The sequence below is a fragment of the Aspergillus brunneoviolaceus genome (assembly GCF_003184695.1).
Source record: "Aspergillus brunneoviolaceus CBS 621.78 unplaced genomic scaffold BO95scaffold_61, whole genome shotgun sequence".
NCBI classification, from domain to species: Eukaryota; Fungi; Ascomycota; class Eurotiomycetes; order Eurotiales; family Aspergillaceae; genus Aspergillus; species Aspergillus brunneoviolaceus.
The window spans coordinates 191,282-207,657 of NW_020290791.1; the positions used below are offsets into that span (position 1 = coordinate 191,282).

At 50.5% G+C, this 16,376-nt stretch overlaps 7 protein-coding genes and 2 non-coding genes across 9 annotated transcripts; 6 read left to right on the forward strand and 3 right to left on the reverse strand.

Annotated features, from left to right (window-relative positions):
- Positions 1-307: 307 nt before the first annotated feature.
- On the reverse strand, positions 308-535 carry BO95DRAFT_370012 (polyketide synthase; the record flags this gene model as incomplete). The annotated part of the gene is made up of 1 exon (XM_025582898.1): positions 308-535. The coding sequence occupies one exon, from the start codon at positions 533-535 to the stop codon at positions 308-310; it is 228 nt and encodes a 75-aa protein (XP_025439321.1).
- A 1,159-nt stretch (positions 536-1,694) lies between these two features.
- On the forward strand, positions 1,695-4,088 carry BO95DRAFT_516901 (cytochrome P450; the record flags this gene model as incomplete). The annotated part of the gene is made up of 7 exons (XM_025591853.1): positions 1,695-1,721; positions 2,169-2,370; positions 2,430-2,626; positions 2,682-3,040; positions 3,092-3,214; positions 3,271-3,760; positions 3,829-4,088. 7 exons carry the CDS (start codon positions 1,695-1,697, stop codon positions 3,880-3,882), a joined length of 1,452 nt encoding a protein of 483 aa, XP_025439322.1. The 3' UTR covers positions 3,883-4,088.
- A 609-nt stretch (positions 4,089-4,697) lies between these two features.
- Positions 4,698-5,390, forward strand: BO95DRAFT_434606 (cupin domain-containing protein; the record flags this gene model as incomplete). The annotated part of the gene is made up of 2 exons (XM_025585147.1): positions 4,698-4,953; positions 5,074-5,390. 2 exons carry the CDS (start codon positions 4,698-4,700, stop codon positions 5,388-5,390), a joined length of 573 nt encoding a protein of 190 aa, XP_025439323.1.
- Positions 5,391-6,922: 1,532 nt separating this feature from the next.
- On the forward strand, positions 6,923-8,066 carry BO95DRAFT_455585 (NAD(P)-binding protein; the record flags this gene model as incomplete). The annotated part of the gene is made up of 6 exons (XM_025588351.1): positions 6,923-6,951; positions 7,003-7,055; positions 7,110-7,278; positions 7,327-7,498; positions 7,675-7,780; positions 7,852-8,066. The coding sequence occupies 6 exons, from the start codon at positions 6,923-6,925 to the stop codon at positions 8,064-8,066; spliced, it is 744 nt and encodes a 247-aa protein (XP_025439324.1).
- An 828-nt stretch (positions 8,067-8,894) lies between these two features.
- BO95DRAFT_t239 lies at positions 8,895-8,967 on the reverse strand. Its single transcript has one exon. It is a non-coding gene; the product is annotated as a tRNA-Cys (tRNA).
- Positions 8,968-9,314: 347 nt separating this feature from the next.
- On the forward strand, positions 9,315-11,721 carry BO95DRAFT_475669 (FAD binding domain-containing protein; the record flags this gene model as incomplete). The annotated part of the gene is made up of 6 exons (XM_025589874.1): positions 9,315-9,649; positions 9,721-9,857; positions 9,879-9,932; positions 9,998-10,334; positions 10,361-10,643; positions 10,731-11,721. The coding sequence occupies exons 1-6, from the start codon at positions 9,367-9,369 to the stop codon at positions 11,719-11,721; spliced, it is 2,085 nt and encodes a 694-aa protein (XP_025439325.1). The 5' UTR covers positions 9,315-9,366.
- Positions 11,722-12,732: 1,011 nt separating this feature from the next.
- Positions 12,733-13,685, reverse strand: BO95DRAFT_503609 (SDR family NAD(P)-dependent oxidoreductase; the record flags this gene model as incomplete). Its single annotated transcript, XM_025591093.1, has 4 exons — positions 13,387-13,685; positions 13,030-13,315; positions 12,893-12,979; positions 12,733-12,860 (listed from the first exon to the last, which is right to left on the reverse strand). Exons 1-4 carry the CDS (start codon positions 13,669-13,671, stop codon positions 12,733-12,735), a joined length of 786 nt encoding a protein of 261 aa, XP_025439326.1. The 5' UTR covers positions 13,672-13,685.
- A 543-nt stretch (positions 13,686-14,228) lies between these two features.
- On the forward strand, positions 14,229-16,160 carry BO95DRAFT_503617 (putative MFS drug efflux transporter; the record flags this gene model as incomplete). Its single annotated transcript, XM_025591094.1, has 5 exons — positions 14,229-14,472; positions 14,528-14,684; positions 14,740-14,988; positions 15,047-15,750; positions 15,777-16,160. 5 exons carry the CDS (start codon positions 14,229-14,231, stop codon positions 16,124-16,126), a joined length of 1,704 nt encoding a protein of 567 aa, XP_025439327.1. The 3' UTR covers positions 16,127-16,160.
- A 51-nt stretch (positions 16,161-16,211) lies between these two features.
- On the forward strand, positions 16,212-16,301 carry BO95DRAFT_t236. The gene has a single exon. It is a non-coding gene; the product is annotated as a tRNA-Asp (tRNA).
- Positions 16,302-16,376: the final 75 nt, after the last annotated feature.

The following is a 16,376-nucleotide window of genomic DNA, read 5'->3' on the forward strand; positions in this document are numbered from 1 at the left end:
AGCCTTCCGATGATACCCCGTTGCACAGGGCTCCTGGCTGATGTCTCTGTCACAACACGGATGAATGAAAGCCTCCGGCCACTCCTCCTTGCACCATTCACCGGCAAAGCCTTCCCAATCATCCTGGAAGTAATCGTTATCCATCTCATACGGCACTTGAGGTGGTAATGTCAGTCACTTGCAGATATCAGTGGCTATATGTCAAGACTTACTCGGGTGAAAATGGCAGCTCGTACTCGTATTCTTCGTCACGTCGAAGTCTTCGGCGCAATTCTGGCAGCTTGCGTAACGAAGCTTGAGCTCTTTGTTATCGTCCGAGACGGCTGATGCGATTGGCGAGAATGGTCGTTCCCATTCCGGTTGCGCTGAGTCTATGGAAATACTCGGAATCCCGGGCCTGCATTGTCCAGAAATCCATGGCAAAACTTCCGACATAGGTACCGATATTGGCCCCGGATACCTTCTCAAAAGGTACCCCAGCGCTTTCGAAAGCTTCGTACATCACTTCGAGCAACTTCCGCTGCTGAGGGTCCATGTACGTCGCCTCGAGGTTGTTAATCCCGAAGAAACTGTTCTCAAAATCGCGAATGTTCTCCTTGAGGAAGTATCCGCCTCGCTTGTCAAGGCTGCCAGGTCTTTCAGACCCATTGGGATGATAGAACCTATCAATGCTGAATCTAGAAGGAGAGACATCACCTTGGCCAGACCCTTCGGCAACGAGTAGCTCCCATAATTCCTTTGGAGATCTCACTCCCCCGGGCAGCCGGCAACCTAAACAGATGTCAATCGCTAATGCTCATCATGATCGGAGAGCCTCATACCAAGCCCGATAAAAGCGATTGGCTCGTTCTCAGAGGGGCCGTCACTGACTCCATCGGGTGCTTGTAAGTCAGATACTGAAACGGTTGGAGAGAACTCGCTCATTGCTCCTTCCAGTTCGTTGAATGTTGGGCTCATGTCGTTGACTTGAGGCTATAAAGGCTCATTCCTCTTTCGTGACCAAGATATAGCTGTTTTGAAGAACTCTTAATTAACCAGTGGCTGTTATATCTGGATTCTTTCTGCTCAGCCAGGAAGAAGGCTCTTTTTTATATGGAGCCTCGATTTTCTGTCTGAATTTCGAGGTCTCCTTGTCGGAGTTCGTAAGCTACAAAGAGTATCCGAGACAACACTCTGCATTCCACGATATAGTTCATCCTTGAGCATGACCCTCGAAGACTGACCAGGTGTATGTCAGACAATGATTCCGAGACACAGGTTACGCTACACCAGCTCCGCTTCTCCTGCGGTCCGGACGCCTGACTGTCATTCACCCTCCATTCTTCAACAACATACCGATATACCGCTCACACATCCTTTCGTCACGTCGATCCTGAAAGGATAGAGCCTGAAGATTACCTGTACGCTGAGAAGAATGGGAGAAGATCAGGATGCACGATCCTTGAAGCATTTTCTGATTCGCCTATCGCTGGTCCTCCGGTCTCACACTCGGAGTCATCATAGCCCCATAGACTTTCAATGAGCAAGTTATCGACTATAGAGTGAACGGCTTCGAGGTGCAAGGTGTTGTAATCCAGACCAGTTTACTACGAGCTCACTCAAGCATCAAGAGCTGGCTCAAAGCATACCCTACGCTTCGAGGCGGAACAAGGCCTGCGGTTGTGGCACGTTGTAAACATGGCTGCTCCATGATCATGGCGAACACATGGGATGAGTCTCATGTGGGCTGCATACAGTAGTGTGACTCGAGGCCTTGCACGGTTATCTTGATTCTGCGATTGTCTTAGAAGGCTCTCCGAGTTTCAAATTTACCCGACGTTGTTTTGCAGAACGATGGAACAAGGAAAAGCTTGATAACACCCAGTTGTCGGTCCTCTCCACGAACTGCAGGAGAGCTATTTCATCCCTAGGTTTGTTTTTTTTTTTTTTTTTATAGTTGACCCCGACTTTTACAGTCAGCCCCCATCTCTTTTCCTTCTATCTCTATCTTTCCCTTAAACCTTAAGTGACTTGATTGAAGCAGGTGCTCTACTCTGTACCTTCTCTTGACCTATTTATCCCAGAGCCATCTAATCGGAACATTTCTTTACGACTATCATTACCTCGAATGCTTAAAGCGACACTTGGCTGTTTCTTCGCAATGAATATCACGGAGTATTGCTCTTCAGGACTACCTCACGGTGTCGAATTTCTCATTCTATGGAGCTTCCTTCATCTTTGCCTGCTTGGCCTTCAACTACATCAGAGCCTGGTTCTTTCTCAAAAACTTCCATGGACCATGGCTTGCGTCTTTCTCGGAGCTATGGCTCGCCAAGACAGCGCTATCAGGTCGCTTTCACGAGATCCTTTTGGACGCAAATAAGAAACCTGGTAAGCAATGATCCTCATGCCGAAATGATCTTCGATGCTGATGTGGGTAATGACCCCAGGACACTTGGTTCGAATTGGGCCGACCACACTGCTCACCGATGACCCGGACATCATCCGGCACATGAACAACGCCCGCAGTAAACATGCCAAAACCGACTGGTATACGTTCATGAGACTCAACCCGTACATCGACAATATTTTCTCCGAGCGAGACCTAGCAAAACACGATCAACTGCGAGCGACTATGGGACCAGCGGTAGTTGCTATCTGCCAAGGTGGTCGGATTGCAAATGCTGATCATGCATCTGTAGTATATCATCAAGAACAATGCCATCCTCGAACGCAAGATCGCAAGAAGTATCCAGACCTTTCTCCATTACATTGATGAGCGCATTGACCGAGGAAATGAAAACTGTATCATGGACTTTAGCAGGGCGTGCCAATTCTTTACCCTTGATGTCATTACCGATATGGCCTTCGGAGAGCCGTTTGGGTATCTCGCCACCGACCAAGACTTGCATGGCTATCATACCACTTTTGCTGCAGAGGCACCCATGATCTCGGTGATTAATTCCATGCCAACTTTGTGTCGTTTTATGAACCGTGACTTTGTCAAGAAGCTGTGGGGTCCAAGCACTAAAGATGAGAAGGGTATTGGGGATCTTATGGCGTACGGAATTTTGCAAGACGCAAATTGAAGAACTCTGCTGATACGAGATAGAATGGCCGAGTCAACGGTCAAGAAAAGAATTGAGTCGGGCAAGAACGAACAGGATATGCTTGGATCGTTCTTGAATCATGGCATGTCTGTCGCACAAGCCGAGGCTGAGATCTTGACCCAACTGTAAGTTCCCTTGCATTGCCTTTTTCCCAAGCCTATGCTGTATCTAAACTGCACAGTTCTGCCGGAACCGACTCCAACTCCGCGGCACTTCGAGGAACGCTGCTGCATATTTTCACTTCCCCGCCAGCATACAACAAACTCCGCGCTGAGATCGACGAAGCAACCCGAAGCGGCAGGGTTTCCCCACAGGCAACCGCGGCAGAGGTGGCTGGGCTGCCGTACCTTGATGCCTGTATTCGCGAGGGGATGCGCATTTGGCCTCCTTTCGCGGGGCTCAACATCAAGCAAGTCAACAAGGGTGGAGAGGTCATCAAGGGTAAGTTCATTCCCGGCGGGACGGGCATCGCAACCTCTTTCTGGAGGTTCCAACGCAACCCTGTCTTTGGCGAGGATGTGGAAACCTTCCGACCGGAGCGTTGGCTTAAGGCCACCCCTGAAGAGAGGGCTCGGATGGAGAAGGTCAACGACCTTGTTTTTGGATACGGGAGATGGCTGTGTTTGGGACGACAGATGGTAGTCATGGAAATGAAGCAGGTCATCGTCGAGGTACGTGTGCCGGCTTGGTCACCTTCAGACCGGTTTGGAAGCTAAGCCTACGTGCTGACTATCCTCAGCTTTTGCGACACTTTGGTTTTCGATCTACAGTCCTACCAATCCTTGGACTGTGAAGAGCTATGTGTTCATGCTGATTCAGGACATGCAAGTGACCATTACGCGTCGTGCTTAGATGGTCGGTCATAGTTGATATGAGGTGTGTTAGGGAAGAAGTCAGGTGGCACGACAGGATCTTGAACAGCACATCTTTTTATGGTTATAGTGAACAATAGCAATGGGTACTTCGTGCATTGTTACATTGAATTTGAATGATTCTGATGCGCAATAATCATGCCTTGGCCCGAAGATTGTACTCAGACCTATGGTTCAAGTTGAGTTTCGTCATTGATTTGAATCATCTGAATCCGAATGTTTCTTCAAGAACTGCAAACCAAGCAACTGATACGCCACCCATGGTACAACCGATGCAGTGTAACATTTCCCCAGATGATCTGCAAAAGGCAAGAGATGAATAAGGCTGCCTGGAATCAGAATATGGGGCTCAGTACCCTGGTACAAACACAAGGTTAGTCAATAGAGTATAAGACATTACCAGTACAGGTGGGAGACTGCTACTTACAGACTAAGTCATTCTATGTCTGAAAATCGCCGAACGATATGATTTCCTATTGAGGTGCGGACAGAATACACTCAGACCAGAATTTCTCAGAATTAAGGATTGTGGGTGCTAGAAAGAATATCCTTTAATTCGGATGATATCACACCCACCGGGATAACTACAACGTACCCCTAAGATTCGAAGATAAATGGGACCTTTCCGGACACAACTGCCAACCCCTCATTGTATAAGAGACATTGCCTTAATACTAACGATCACCAGCACATTGTTCAGTTTGAATTAATAAAACCACTTTCCCAACCATTCACAATGCCCGAATGCTTCACATCGCCCGGGCCCTATGGCAAGCAGACGTTCCCAGCTCCCGGCCTCCGAGATATCACCCGCAACATCACCACCCACAATGAGGAAGGAAAAGGCGTCTTCCTTCCCCCCACCAACTTTCAATGGGACTCTCCCATGGCCAACGGCTGGGCCATCAACAACGTCATCTACAACACAACCGGCTTTCCAGTCGACCTGAACGACGGCCAGGATTTCAGTATTCCAGCACCCACGAGGTACAGTACATAGCGCACATCCTTTTTCTTAGTGCATTGACACCTCCTACACGCACACCCAGGAAAGCCCCCCACCTGCTAACCCACAGCAACTGAAATCTAGCCCGGCCTGATGGAGAACGAAGGCTCGCTCATCCGGATCATCGACTTCGCCCCGGGCTGCGAATCCAACGCGCATCGGGCCCTCTCCCTGGGCTACGGGGTGGTCTTGGAACGGGAATTTGAGTTCGAGCTGGACAGTGGCGAGAAGCGCGTGATGAAGCGCGGCGATGTCTCTGTCAACCGGGCTACCGTCCACACTTGGCGGAATTTGTTGCCAACGGAGCCGGCGCGGATGCTCTATGTGCTTTTGCCTATCAAGCCGTTGTATCTGGATGGGAAGTTGGTGGAGCAGGATATGGGGCGCTTGGCGGAGAGTTATCCGGCTGATGAGAGGAAGTAGGATCTTGTCTTAGGGGAGTTGGTCAGTTTATGCGTGCTAGTAGTAAGGGATCAGTATATACTCTAGTCTGATGGGGATGAGAATTTGATTTTGGATGTTGTGTGGACTTTGGTCGATATAGTATGCTCCGCACCTGGGCCTCGAATTAAGGCTGGATACTGAATTTGTTCTTATTGCTTATGGTATCTAGTACTAGGCATAGTATTTTGCATTGCGAGAATGGCTGCGGTGACTGCTAACTTCGAATGCGCTCAACATTTCGGTGGGTTAGGCGTTGCCAATTCAAACGTATTCTTCTGCCTCTCTCAATGCCTAGCAAACACCCGATGATTTAATTTACGACCATAGCCAGACTTTGATATTCCATACCTTTTCTTCTTCAATTGAGCCGCTCCTAGCTACAGCCTTTCCACGTGTGGTCTGCCGGCTTGATGCAATGCTAACATGTGAGACGTCATCCTCTCGCACTAATTGTCGTATTCATGCTTTCCAGCTGTTTTTTCTCACACTATCTCCTAGTCTAGCTCAATGACTATCAGGTTTCTTAGTTCCATTTTGTCCGGGGCCGGCAATGCGACCCTGCTGACTCTGTAGAAGCGTCAGGTACTCGGAGCCCAAGCTCAATGCCCGGGGATCAATCGAGGTATCAGAAACTACTCTGCCTGGTGATGACCATCAAACCAGGAAGGCTCAGAAACTTCCTAGGCTCAGATTACATGGCTACCAAGAAACTTCGTTCCTTGGCCAAGTGGCTGAACACTGAGCAGCAATACATGTTGTAGACTGATGCAGCCTCAATCGAAATCAACAAAAATTGCAGGTTTCTACGTCACTCTGCGAACGCATTTGAAAGTGTAGTTTGATGGCCATGTGTCCCTGTTGAGTATTGTGCCTGCAGCTCTTGGCACGATTTTGCGTGCTACTATACAGTCCAAGGGCCAGCTGATATCTTGCTCGCTAACTTCTGTTCTCGAGGTCTGGCGCATTGAGCAGTTATCACGCTGGAACAGGCCTCATCGTTGTTCATCTGGTTTATTGAGGGAGTCGGAAGATGAGTCGTGATGCACCTCTGCCGCAACAAGCTGCTGTTGTTCCCTCACTTTGTTGACGACGCAATCCGGAAAACCAGTTCTCCTGAGCAACCGGACCGACCATCAGAATTACCTTCGGATTTGTGTAAATTTCTGAATATCGTCTTCGAGACTTACCAGCTAGATCTGCGATGATACAGAATAGATTTGGCTTTTGTTCCGAAAAGGATGTCCTTGCTTACTGGTGGAGTGCGTGTCACTCGGAGCTAAAATCAGATTTTCAAGGTAGAGCTCACTGATCCCTACGCCAGATTGCGTCCTGGGCTTTCATTCATACGACGGTTGAGCTGGCTCGCAACTAGCCCGAGAGCCGTGATCCCCGGAGGAGCCATACAGTCAGAATAGGTCTGGCCGCTGTTGTGTCTCTTATGCTCTCTCCAAGATCAAAGATTCCGTTGACGATTCGCAAAGAAATTCATATCTCTTAGCTTCTTATTGACCATGGCTGGGAAATTTGCGTTGATCACCGGGTAACCCTCTCAATACCGAGATCATCGTCGTTTACTGACAGTATGCTCTAGCTGTGGTGGAGGTGGCATCGGCCAAGCCCTTGCGTATGGTCTACGTGATAAAGGTACTGCACCGCAGGACTGGACTGGGCTTTTAGAAGATCCTAACGTCTATTGAGGCTACACTGTTATCGCCACGCTGCTTCCCCACGAAGACGACACTCATTTGACTGCTCGCAATGTCAAATTCTATAGAGTAGATGTGACGAGCGAGAAGAGCGTCAGAGAGCTTCATACGGCTCTCGAGACTCTTACCAATGGTAGACTTGATATTCTAATCAACAACGCGTGAGGCCTATTCTCATACCCGCCAGTCGTTGACTGACAGCCTCCCAGGGGAATTGTCTACACAATGCCAGCAGTAGACACAGATGCCGCCCAGGTCGAAAAGATGTTCCGTGTTAACGTTTTCGGACCGATGCAGATGGTGCATGTCTTTCATCGCATGCTCATCGCGGGGCAAGGTGTGATTGTGAACATCGGCTCCATAGGCGGCATCTGCCCATACGTCTACGGATCATCATACAACGCAAGCTAATCTGCCTTGATCCATTGGGGAAACACTCTACGCGTTGAAATGTTGCCGTTTGGGTTCGTCGTTCAATCACCTCCCTATCACTACAAGATTTGGAGGGGGCTAACGGTTACTAAAGAGTCCGCGTGGTGAATGTGATTTCCGGTGAGGTAGCCACCAACATCCTTAAGACGGATTTCAATCGTAGTCTCCCTGAGGGCTCTGTTTACGGGCCTCTCGCCGATGCCTTCCGGCAGCACGTTCGTAGGACTCCCAGTAAGTGGTTCTGACTTCCTTCGGTTACAATTCGCAAACGCACCCACTAACTGACTTTCCCTCCTGCGTAGATACAATGACGCCAGAGGAATATGCCAAGGGTGTTATAGAGGAGATAGTCAAGCCTTCGTCCAAAGCATGGTTCTGGTATGGCAATGCAACGACTTTAGTCTGGTTCTTCAGCACGTTTCTCCCGCATACGGCCTTTGACTGGCTCTTTTACCGCTGGTTCAACTTGGAGAAACTGGCAATCAGATTCAGGGAAGAAAAGATTGGGGGTCTTTAGGGTATCTTGATTCCTGTCCATATTGTGATCATTTTGGCCGCGAGTGTGAGCTACAGTAGTCTACATCCTGCTTCGGATTCCATCGTATTCACAGCGCGTGGTTTCAAAATCAAATTCTTATTTCTAGCTCCCCAAATTGGGTCACGAACATTTTTCCTTGCAGCAAAGGCCTTTCCCCCTCTCTTCTCATCTTCGGCATATTTGTCTAGTGGTTAAAGTAGTGCCAAGGAACTGGCCCAGCGGCTGCTATCTCAGAAGCACCTCAGACAGAGTCAGCAAATGAGTGGGTATCGTTGTGCGGGGTTTTCACCGCAAGGCGTGAGGGACCAGCTGTTGCTGCTGGTGATGGCGTCGAGAATCACGAGCTTTGAGTCAAACAAGTAAGGTTCTGTGAATACAATTAGGTACTGTAAATATCTGGAACCACCTGTTGTGTTTAATGAATGAAGATCGGTTCCACCTGAGAGAAGCGGGCAAGAGTGTCGCGAATGGCATCTTTTCCTGGATTCGATAAAATCCTTCACGTGCATTGTTGCTTTTTACTCCGAGCAAAATATATTTTCGGGATCCAGACAACAGAAAACGAATAGCCATCGACGAATACACGCAAGAGGTATCAACGCTGCAGCTCGGATCCAGTACGTTGAGATCACAATGCTCAAGGGTCCTTCGAGATCGGGAGGTATGCGAAGCAAGGCTGCATGATGACTGCCATTGTTTCCCCTCCGTTCACCCCCTCAATTGCAACTTCGAATCACTGCGAAGATATCATTTTCATGGATATTGAGAGCGAGCTAACAATACAAAAACTAAAAAAGAAACGCTTTGAGGGCCGAGCGTGGATCGAACACGCGACCTCGAGATCTGCAATCTCTTGCTCATACCACTGAGCTACCGACCCTTTTGAAGCGAAAGTTTAATACTCGGAAATAGCCTTAGCTCCTACATCACTGCTGTATTTTTCGAATCCACTGCTCTTCATATTGAAAGTTTGGACAATTCCGCTACGAGTTATCGGCATGCGAGAGAGAGCCATAACTCAAAGCTCACTTGTCCTCGCAAGATGACACCAGAATATTCTGGACTGGGTATATCCTTTGCGATGATGAGACGTGAATGGATGCAGATGACATTGGAGCATCGCATGACGTGGTGAGTGAAGGGATATACAAAATGGAGGATAACTGGAGTCTTTCGTTTGGGAGAGACAGACTATACGTGACGAACTCCCTCTCTGTGCTGGGCTCACTCATCTCTATTACTGTCTAACCCCAGAAGTTCTACCTCTACACTTCTTACAATGTCCAAGTCCCCCGAGCCATGTACCTGGAAAAACGGCTTCCGACAGCCCTCTGCAGGCGAGCCTTGGAGATATCCCAAGCCTGATGCAGAAATACTCCCTAATCCTCAATCGCACCATGTGACTCCTCCCTCTGTTGATATCGTGACTTCGTCTGTGCATAATTCCCTTGGGGAGAGCAGACTGCGGTCATGGCACACCATCTTCAACGGCACGAACTCGCCCGCTGGACCACTGGGTTGGTGGGAACCATCGAGCGAGGTGGATGTGCTCATTTTAGGAGGTACGCAGCTCGCCATAGCTCCTATCTCAAACAACGTTTTAATTGTACTGACTCGCGGTTCTCGGGTTCAGCCGGACCAACAGGTCTAGAAATCGCTCTCAGCCTTGTCCGCCAGGGCGTTAAGATCCGGATTCTGGACAAAACCGAAAGGCCTCTGCCTACCGGCCGTGCCGATGCTGTATTGCCCCGATACTTGGAGCTCCTTCATGTATGAGGCATCGCGACGGAGGTCAGTGAGGAAGGGCCCCTGATCGAGCGGACGGCGATCTGGCGAGACGGAAAGGTCCTCTTCCACGCCGCACGCATCAATCGGACTCCCGGTACCGGGGCCTCCACGTCATCACACAGGGTCAGCTGGAGCGGATCTTTGTCCGAGATCTGCTGCGGCATCAAGTGCTGGTCGAGCGTTGCACGACTCTTCAAGAGTACAGGGTTTCTGAATCTCCTGGAGATCCTGAAAGGCCTGTCCGAGCGGTTATTCGAGATAACCGGACCGGTGAGACAGAGACCGTTCGCGCCAAGTTTCTGGTTGGAAGCGATGGAGCTGCGAGCATGATCCGCAAGAAGCTCAATATCCCCTTCCATGGCGTGAGTACGGATATGTGTTGGGGCATCATGGACGGGATATTCGAGTCTGACTACCCTCATGCGTGGATCTTTGGCGGCTATCTGAGTACGGAGCATGGTTGCTGCGTGATTATTCCGCGCGAGGACGGGATATTCGGCTGTATACGCAGCTCAACTTGCCACTGATTGAGCGTATCGCCAAAGAACGACAGGAACGGGATCCTTCCTTCAAGGAAGCTGGAGGCAAGGTGGATACTAACTCCATCACGCCCGATGAGGTCCTCGAGCAGGCGAATCGCATCTTTACACCGTATACTGTCCAGGTTGCCTCGCCGCTGACCTGGTTTGCGATTTGGAAAGTCAGTGAGCGAGTTGCAGAGGCCTTTTCCTCTGATGATCTGCGAGTTCACCTCGCAGGTGATGCTGCGTAAGTTTGCCTCGTGCGCTTTTGTTTTAGTTTCCCACCTTACAACCTCGACCAGGCCACAACTAACTGCGCATGGTCATGCAATAGCCACGTCCACAGTGTTTTCGGAGCCTTTGGATTCAACGCCTCAATCCTCAACGCCTCTAACCTAGCCTGGAAACTCGGCTATTGCGCGCGCAACCTATCCCCAATCTCAGCCCTCCTTCCGACGTATGAATCGGAACGCCGTCTGCATGCCGCCAACGTCGTCGAGATATCCGGCAAATACCTCCGCTACTGCTGCAACTCCGATGCTCCCGTGCTGTACACCCACTCGCTGGGAAAGGACCTGGGCGCCGAGGCTATCCAACACGCCGTGCGCGGGGAACCTTACAGCCTATTCCCACCCGGCACTTCATTGCCCGAACACCTCTACTTAGCAGACTTCTACACCAAGTACGGCGCCTTCATGCTCGGACTAGATGTTGCCTACGGAAAGTCCGCCTTATGCCGTCGCCACCCCTCCGCATCAGACCTCGAGACATCGCCAGTTGTGGCTGTCGACAGCGGTGTTCGCGCGCCGAACCCGCGGGTGAGTCTCAACCGCAAAAGCACAGGCTATTTGTATGATGTAATGCGCGGCGCCGGGTTCTTTCACCTGGTTCTGTTCGTCTCCTCCTGGGAGGGCGCGGTGGCCACTTATGTCAGGCGGTTTGCGCAGGCGCTGGCCAATCCGAATGGGTTCTATGTTCGCTTTGGAGGTCGCAGAGTGTTTAATGTTGTGGTTGTGACGAAGTGTCTGCCGTTTGAGATTGAAGAGAGGCTGGCAGACCCGGCGTTGCAGGCTCTGAAGGCGATTGCTACGGTCGTCTCGGATGATCGTGCGCCGGATGAGGACGGGCATACCGTGTGGGGGGTCGATCATGGCACCGGGGCGGTTGTCGTTGTCAGGCCTGACCTCTGGGTAGGATGTAGTGTTCGACCGGATCGGGTGAAGGACCTGGATGAGTATTTTGCGGGGTTTTTGATCCCGCAGTTAGACGGGAGGGAGTTGGGGAAGGGGCAGGTTGTTGAATGGGGCAAGCTAGGTGGTCTATAGCGCTCCTCTAGATTTACCCCAATTCTCACGGATTTGCCTATCTACATGAATACAAAGTATATCAAAACCTGATTTCGATGCGAGAGTCTTTTACGATGATAAACGTAAAGTGAACTCGTTATTAATCTTTATCCTATTCTTCTATTTGCTATGACCATGAATCCTCCCACCGAGTGTCAGGCGGCTCTTGTTTGTTGATGTTTTTGACTCGTGGGCTGGACAAGGCGGGAAGGCTTGTGAGCTAAGCCGGCACAGACCGTAGGTTCGATCTAGATACAAGTGCTCTAGGCTGTTGGGAAGGGGCTTGCTATCTAGCCCGGAGAGCGATATCAGTTGCTTGAAGCTGCTTGCTCTGACAAAGAAACACGCGAGTACACGTGGCAAGAATTTGGCTTCTTCTCCTCTTTGTCCAGCACAACAAAGCTCTGACCAACCTTGCTGATGAAAGGCCGCAATTTCTGTCAAATGACACTTCAAGCTGTCTCGTTACTGGGATATTCCTCCTGTTGACTCGATGGCCCGTTAACCCCGAGAAGCTGATGTTGCCCACGGTTGATCGTGCGCGAATAGTTCTTCATCGACCAATCAAAGGCTACAAAAAACCGAGCTCCCCCTGTCATGCTTCCTCCGTCGATCCTCGGCTAACGCCGAGGTGTCTCCTGTGCATTTGTCTTTTTGAGGTACTAGGTACCGGATCTTACAGCCTTGTGTATGGTTTTACCACGTCTGGTAATGACACCAATTTATAAGTTTATGTACGGTCCGGTGATGCTGACATCCAGTGAGTCAGTTGGTTGGCGATAAAATGGACTGGAATATGAGATCTGCACTCAAGTATGATCTGGATTGAGTTGGGGAGAATGCGTTGTTTGAGGTCCATCCTTGGGGTAATGCGCGGTCAATAAAGATTTTCATTCTGACTATGAAGTAGTGATTGTATGATTTTGACTATGAAGGTATAGTTCCTCTAGAGATACGGTATGCTATGCTCTGTTTATCTTGTGACCTCACTCATGTCCGAGTCTGCAGCCCCCCATCAATAATCAATCCCACGCCAGTAATGTAGCTCGCCCCCGGACCGCTCAAGAACATGACTGCCTCCGAGACTTCCTCTGCAATAGCCAATCGTCCAAGCGAATCTTCAACACTTCCTCCTCGAAAGCAGGGTTACCGTCGAACACCCGGTTCATCATCGGCCCCTGCACCCACGACGGACAAACTGCGTTGACCCGAATGCCATGGACGGCGTTGTTCAGCGCTGTACACACATCAGACAATTCCGTGCACAGTGCGCAGGGCTCTGCTCACCTGCGTTCTTTGTAATCCCCATCACCGCATGCTTCGCAGCCGTATACTGGACTATCCCGCGCGTTGGAATGAAGGAGTTGCAGGATGCGATATTGACGATGCAGCCGCGACCAACATTTCGAGCATTTCCACTCCGGCAACCTTGTATAGTCCTTCTGGCCTGGAGCTTCAGAATGCGACTCACCGCCTTGGTAAAGAGTAGTGTGCCTCTGACATTGATATTGTAGAAGGCGTCGAATTCGCTCACGCTGGTCTCGGATACCTCGGCCGGGAACTGGACGCCGATCTGCTTTTTTGCATGAGCTTAGACACAATTCGGACAGAAATCATATCACAGGGGGTTCTCTGGCTGCTGACCCCGGCACTGTTCACCGCGTAGTCGATCCTCCCAAACTCAGCGACTACCTCAGAGATCATCTGGTCCACGCTCTCTTCTAGGGAGATGTCCACTGACAGAACCAGAGTCCGGAAGTCGGGATTGGTGGCGGTGGCCCTGCTCTCGATGGCGACTTGCTCTGCGTTCTGCGGGTGGAGGTCGGCGAGTGCGACGCCTGCTGCTCCGGCGGCGGCGTAGGCGAGGGCAATCTCGCGGCCTATACCGCTGCCTGCGCCGGTGACTACTGCGATGCCGTCGAGTGCCATGTTCTTTGGGGATGAGAGTCGGGTTGTAGGACAATGTCACATTGTATGGTCGTGGTCGTCACTTATACTGAACCACCGCTGGGTGGAGAGAGTGAGTGAGGCAGGCAGAAATGTGATCGTAAACTACCTTTTCGGACTCTGAAAACGCAAATACCAGGCAGGGAAATTGACGTTTGGGAAATACGCCAGGAGCGTGACGTGACGCGACGCTGGGCTGCTGATTTTGTAGCGCTCAACTCCGTAATTCCGGCTGCCTTCCTTCTCCTACTGTCATCCATCACCATCCATCCTCCGTCCTTTGCGCATTGAACTCTTGGGCAGAACTCCTGAACACCTTGTTCATGGGTTACCTTTATTCGAGTCGAACATAAGCACTTTGCGGGTACTACAATGGATTATGAATACTACCTAGTTGTGCGCTTGAAGCAAATACCACACCCCCAGCTCTATTGAAATGCCTTGAGAAGCTGGCCGGCCTTATCTCGGTGCTCCTTCACGCCATTTCAATCAGAAAGACATCTCAGTCTGCTATTGTTGGCTATTCATCATCTACAATCATGTCTGAGACTTCAAGAACTACATTGGAGTTTCATCAGCCGAAGCCTCCCGCAAGTTGGACCAACCCAGGGACACTAACACTCTCGCATGGGGAGAAAGAGTCGGACGAGGAGAAACAAACACATCATGATTTGAGTTCAACTGATACTGTGACGGCCTCATCACCCCCATCTTCTGCTTCACCTGCACCTCCTGCTGCACCTCCTGCACGGGATGTCCACGGTATCAAATGGGCTTTCGCTGGTATGTTGTCCTTCTATCTTTACGGATGGAATTAAATTGAACAACCTATGGCTAGTTATTGCTATCCTGTCAAGTGTGTTTCTATATGCACTTGACCAGACAATTGTCGCAGACGTGCAGCCAAATATCATCTACGACTTTGATTCGATTGACAAGCTTCCCTGGCTGTCTGTGGCGTTCCTTCTAGGGTCGGCAAATACAAATCTCTTCTGGTACGAAAGTTCCCTCTGGCTTTGCTCTTTAACTATCTTACAACCACGCTTGCAGGGGACGTGCATACGGTCAGTTCAACCCAAAATGGATATACGTGCTATGTGTCGGTATCTTTGAGGTCGGGTCTGCCGTCTGCGGCGCGGCGCCAAACATGGATTGTCTCATCGTCGGACGGGCGATAGCCGGTTTAGGGGGTGGCGGCATGTATCTCGGAGTCATGATGATGCTGTCTATTTTCACCACCCTGACGGAGCGCCCAAAGTATATTGAGGTCATCGGAGCAGTGTTCGGTATCGGGACGGTGTGAGTTCATTCTCCGGCCAAACAAGCGTGTAGCAACACGGGCTAATCCTGCGAGAAGACTCGGGCCCGTCATCGGAGGCGCCTTTGCAGACCATGAATCCGCAACGTGGCGATGGGCTTTCTACATTAACCTATGCATCGGGGGTGCTTTCTCTCCAGCATATTTCCTCCTTCTTCCATCCCGTGACCTTCGTCCAGGGGTGAAGCTTTGGGAGAGGTTGAAGGCCATTGATTGGGTGGGCAATGTATTCATGGTTGGGGCCTACATTTCCCTGCTTATGGCTATCTCTTTTGGCGGCGCAACCTTTGCGTGGAACAGCGGTCGCGAGATCGCACTTTTCTGTTTCTCGGGTGTTCTGTTCATCATCCTAGGAGCTCACCAGGTCTGGTCGAATCCTCAGCACCGGATGTTTCCCGTCCATTTTCTGAAAAGAAAGGATCTTGTGGTACAATTCCTGATAAGGGCAGCCGCCGGCACTTCATCCTTTGTGACCATATACTTCATCCCCCTCTATTTCCAGTTTGTGCAGCATAGCTCGTCTCTGCTGGCAGGGGTACGGCTGCTGCCCTCCATTGGCGCCTTAGCCGTCTTCACTCTCCTGAACGGCCATCTCATGGTCCGGTGGGGCTATTGCATCCCCTGGTATGCCATCGGGTCTGCGCTAGTCATCGCGGCCAACGCCATGTTAATGCATATCGACCTTTCCACGTCCAACGCCTTCATCTACGGCGCCATGGTCATCAACGGCATCGGCACAGAATGTACCTGAACGCCCCATTTGCCCTAGCCCAGGTCCTGGTCCCGCCCCAGGAGATCTCCAACGCCGTTGGCTTCATCATGTGTGCGAGAGGTGGAGGGCTTGCCATTGCATTATCTATTGGCAACTCCATGTTCCTGAATCTGGCACAGAACAGGATCCAAGCACTCTTTCCCTCGATGAATCATACGCAGATTCAGAGCCTGACCTCCGGGATTGGAAGTAGCCTTCTAGAAAGCATGGACGAGTCAGAACAGCAGCAGGTCTTGGGGGCGATTGTACGTGCAATCAGCCGGGTCTTTATCGAGTCCCTGGTGGCTGGGTGCTTTTGTTTTGTTTTGACTCTGTTTATGGAGAGGAAGAAGATCAGGGTTCATTGAACCGTGGTATTAGGAGGGTGATACTTGCGCGAGCTTTTGATATTAACGTTGTATTGTTGTGATGTCAGAAAGAAGACATCTCCATTCCTCGATGGTCTAACGGTCATGATTTCCGCTTGTCAATCCCACTCGGGAACAAGCGCGGGAGACCTGGGTTCGACTCCCAGTCGGGGAGATTTTTTTACACTTTTTGCTTGCACCCGGGAATCATTCGATAGACAGGCGAGCAAATTCCGTGGTTTTCATGCAG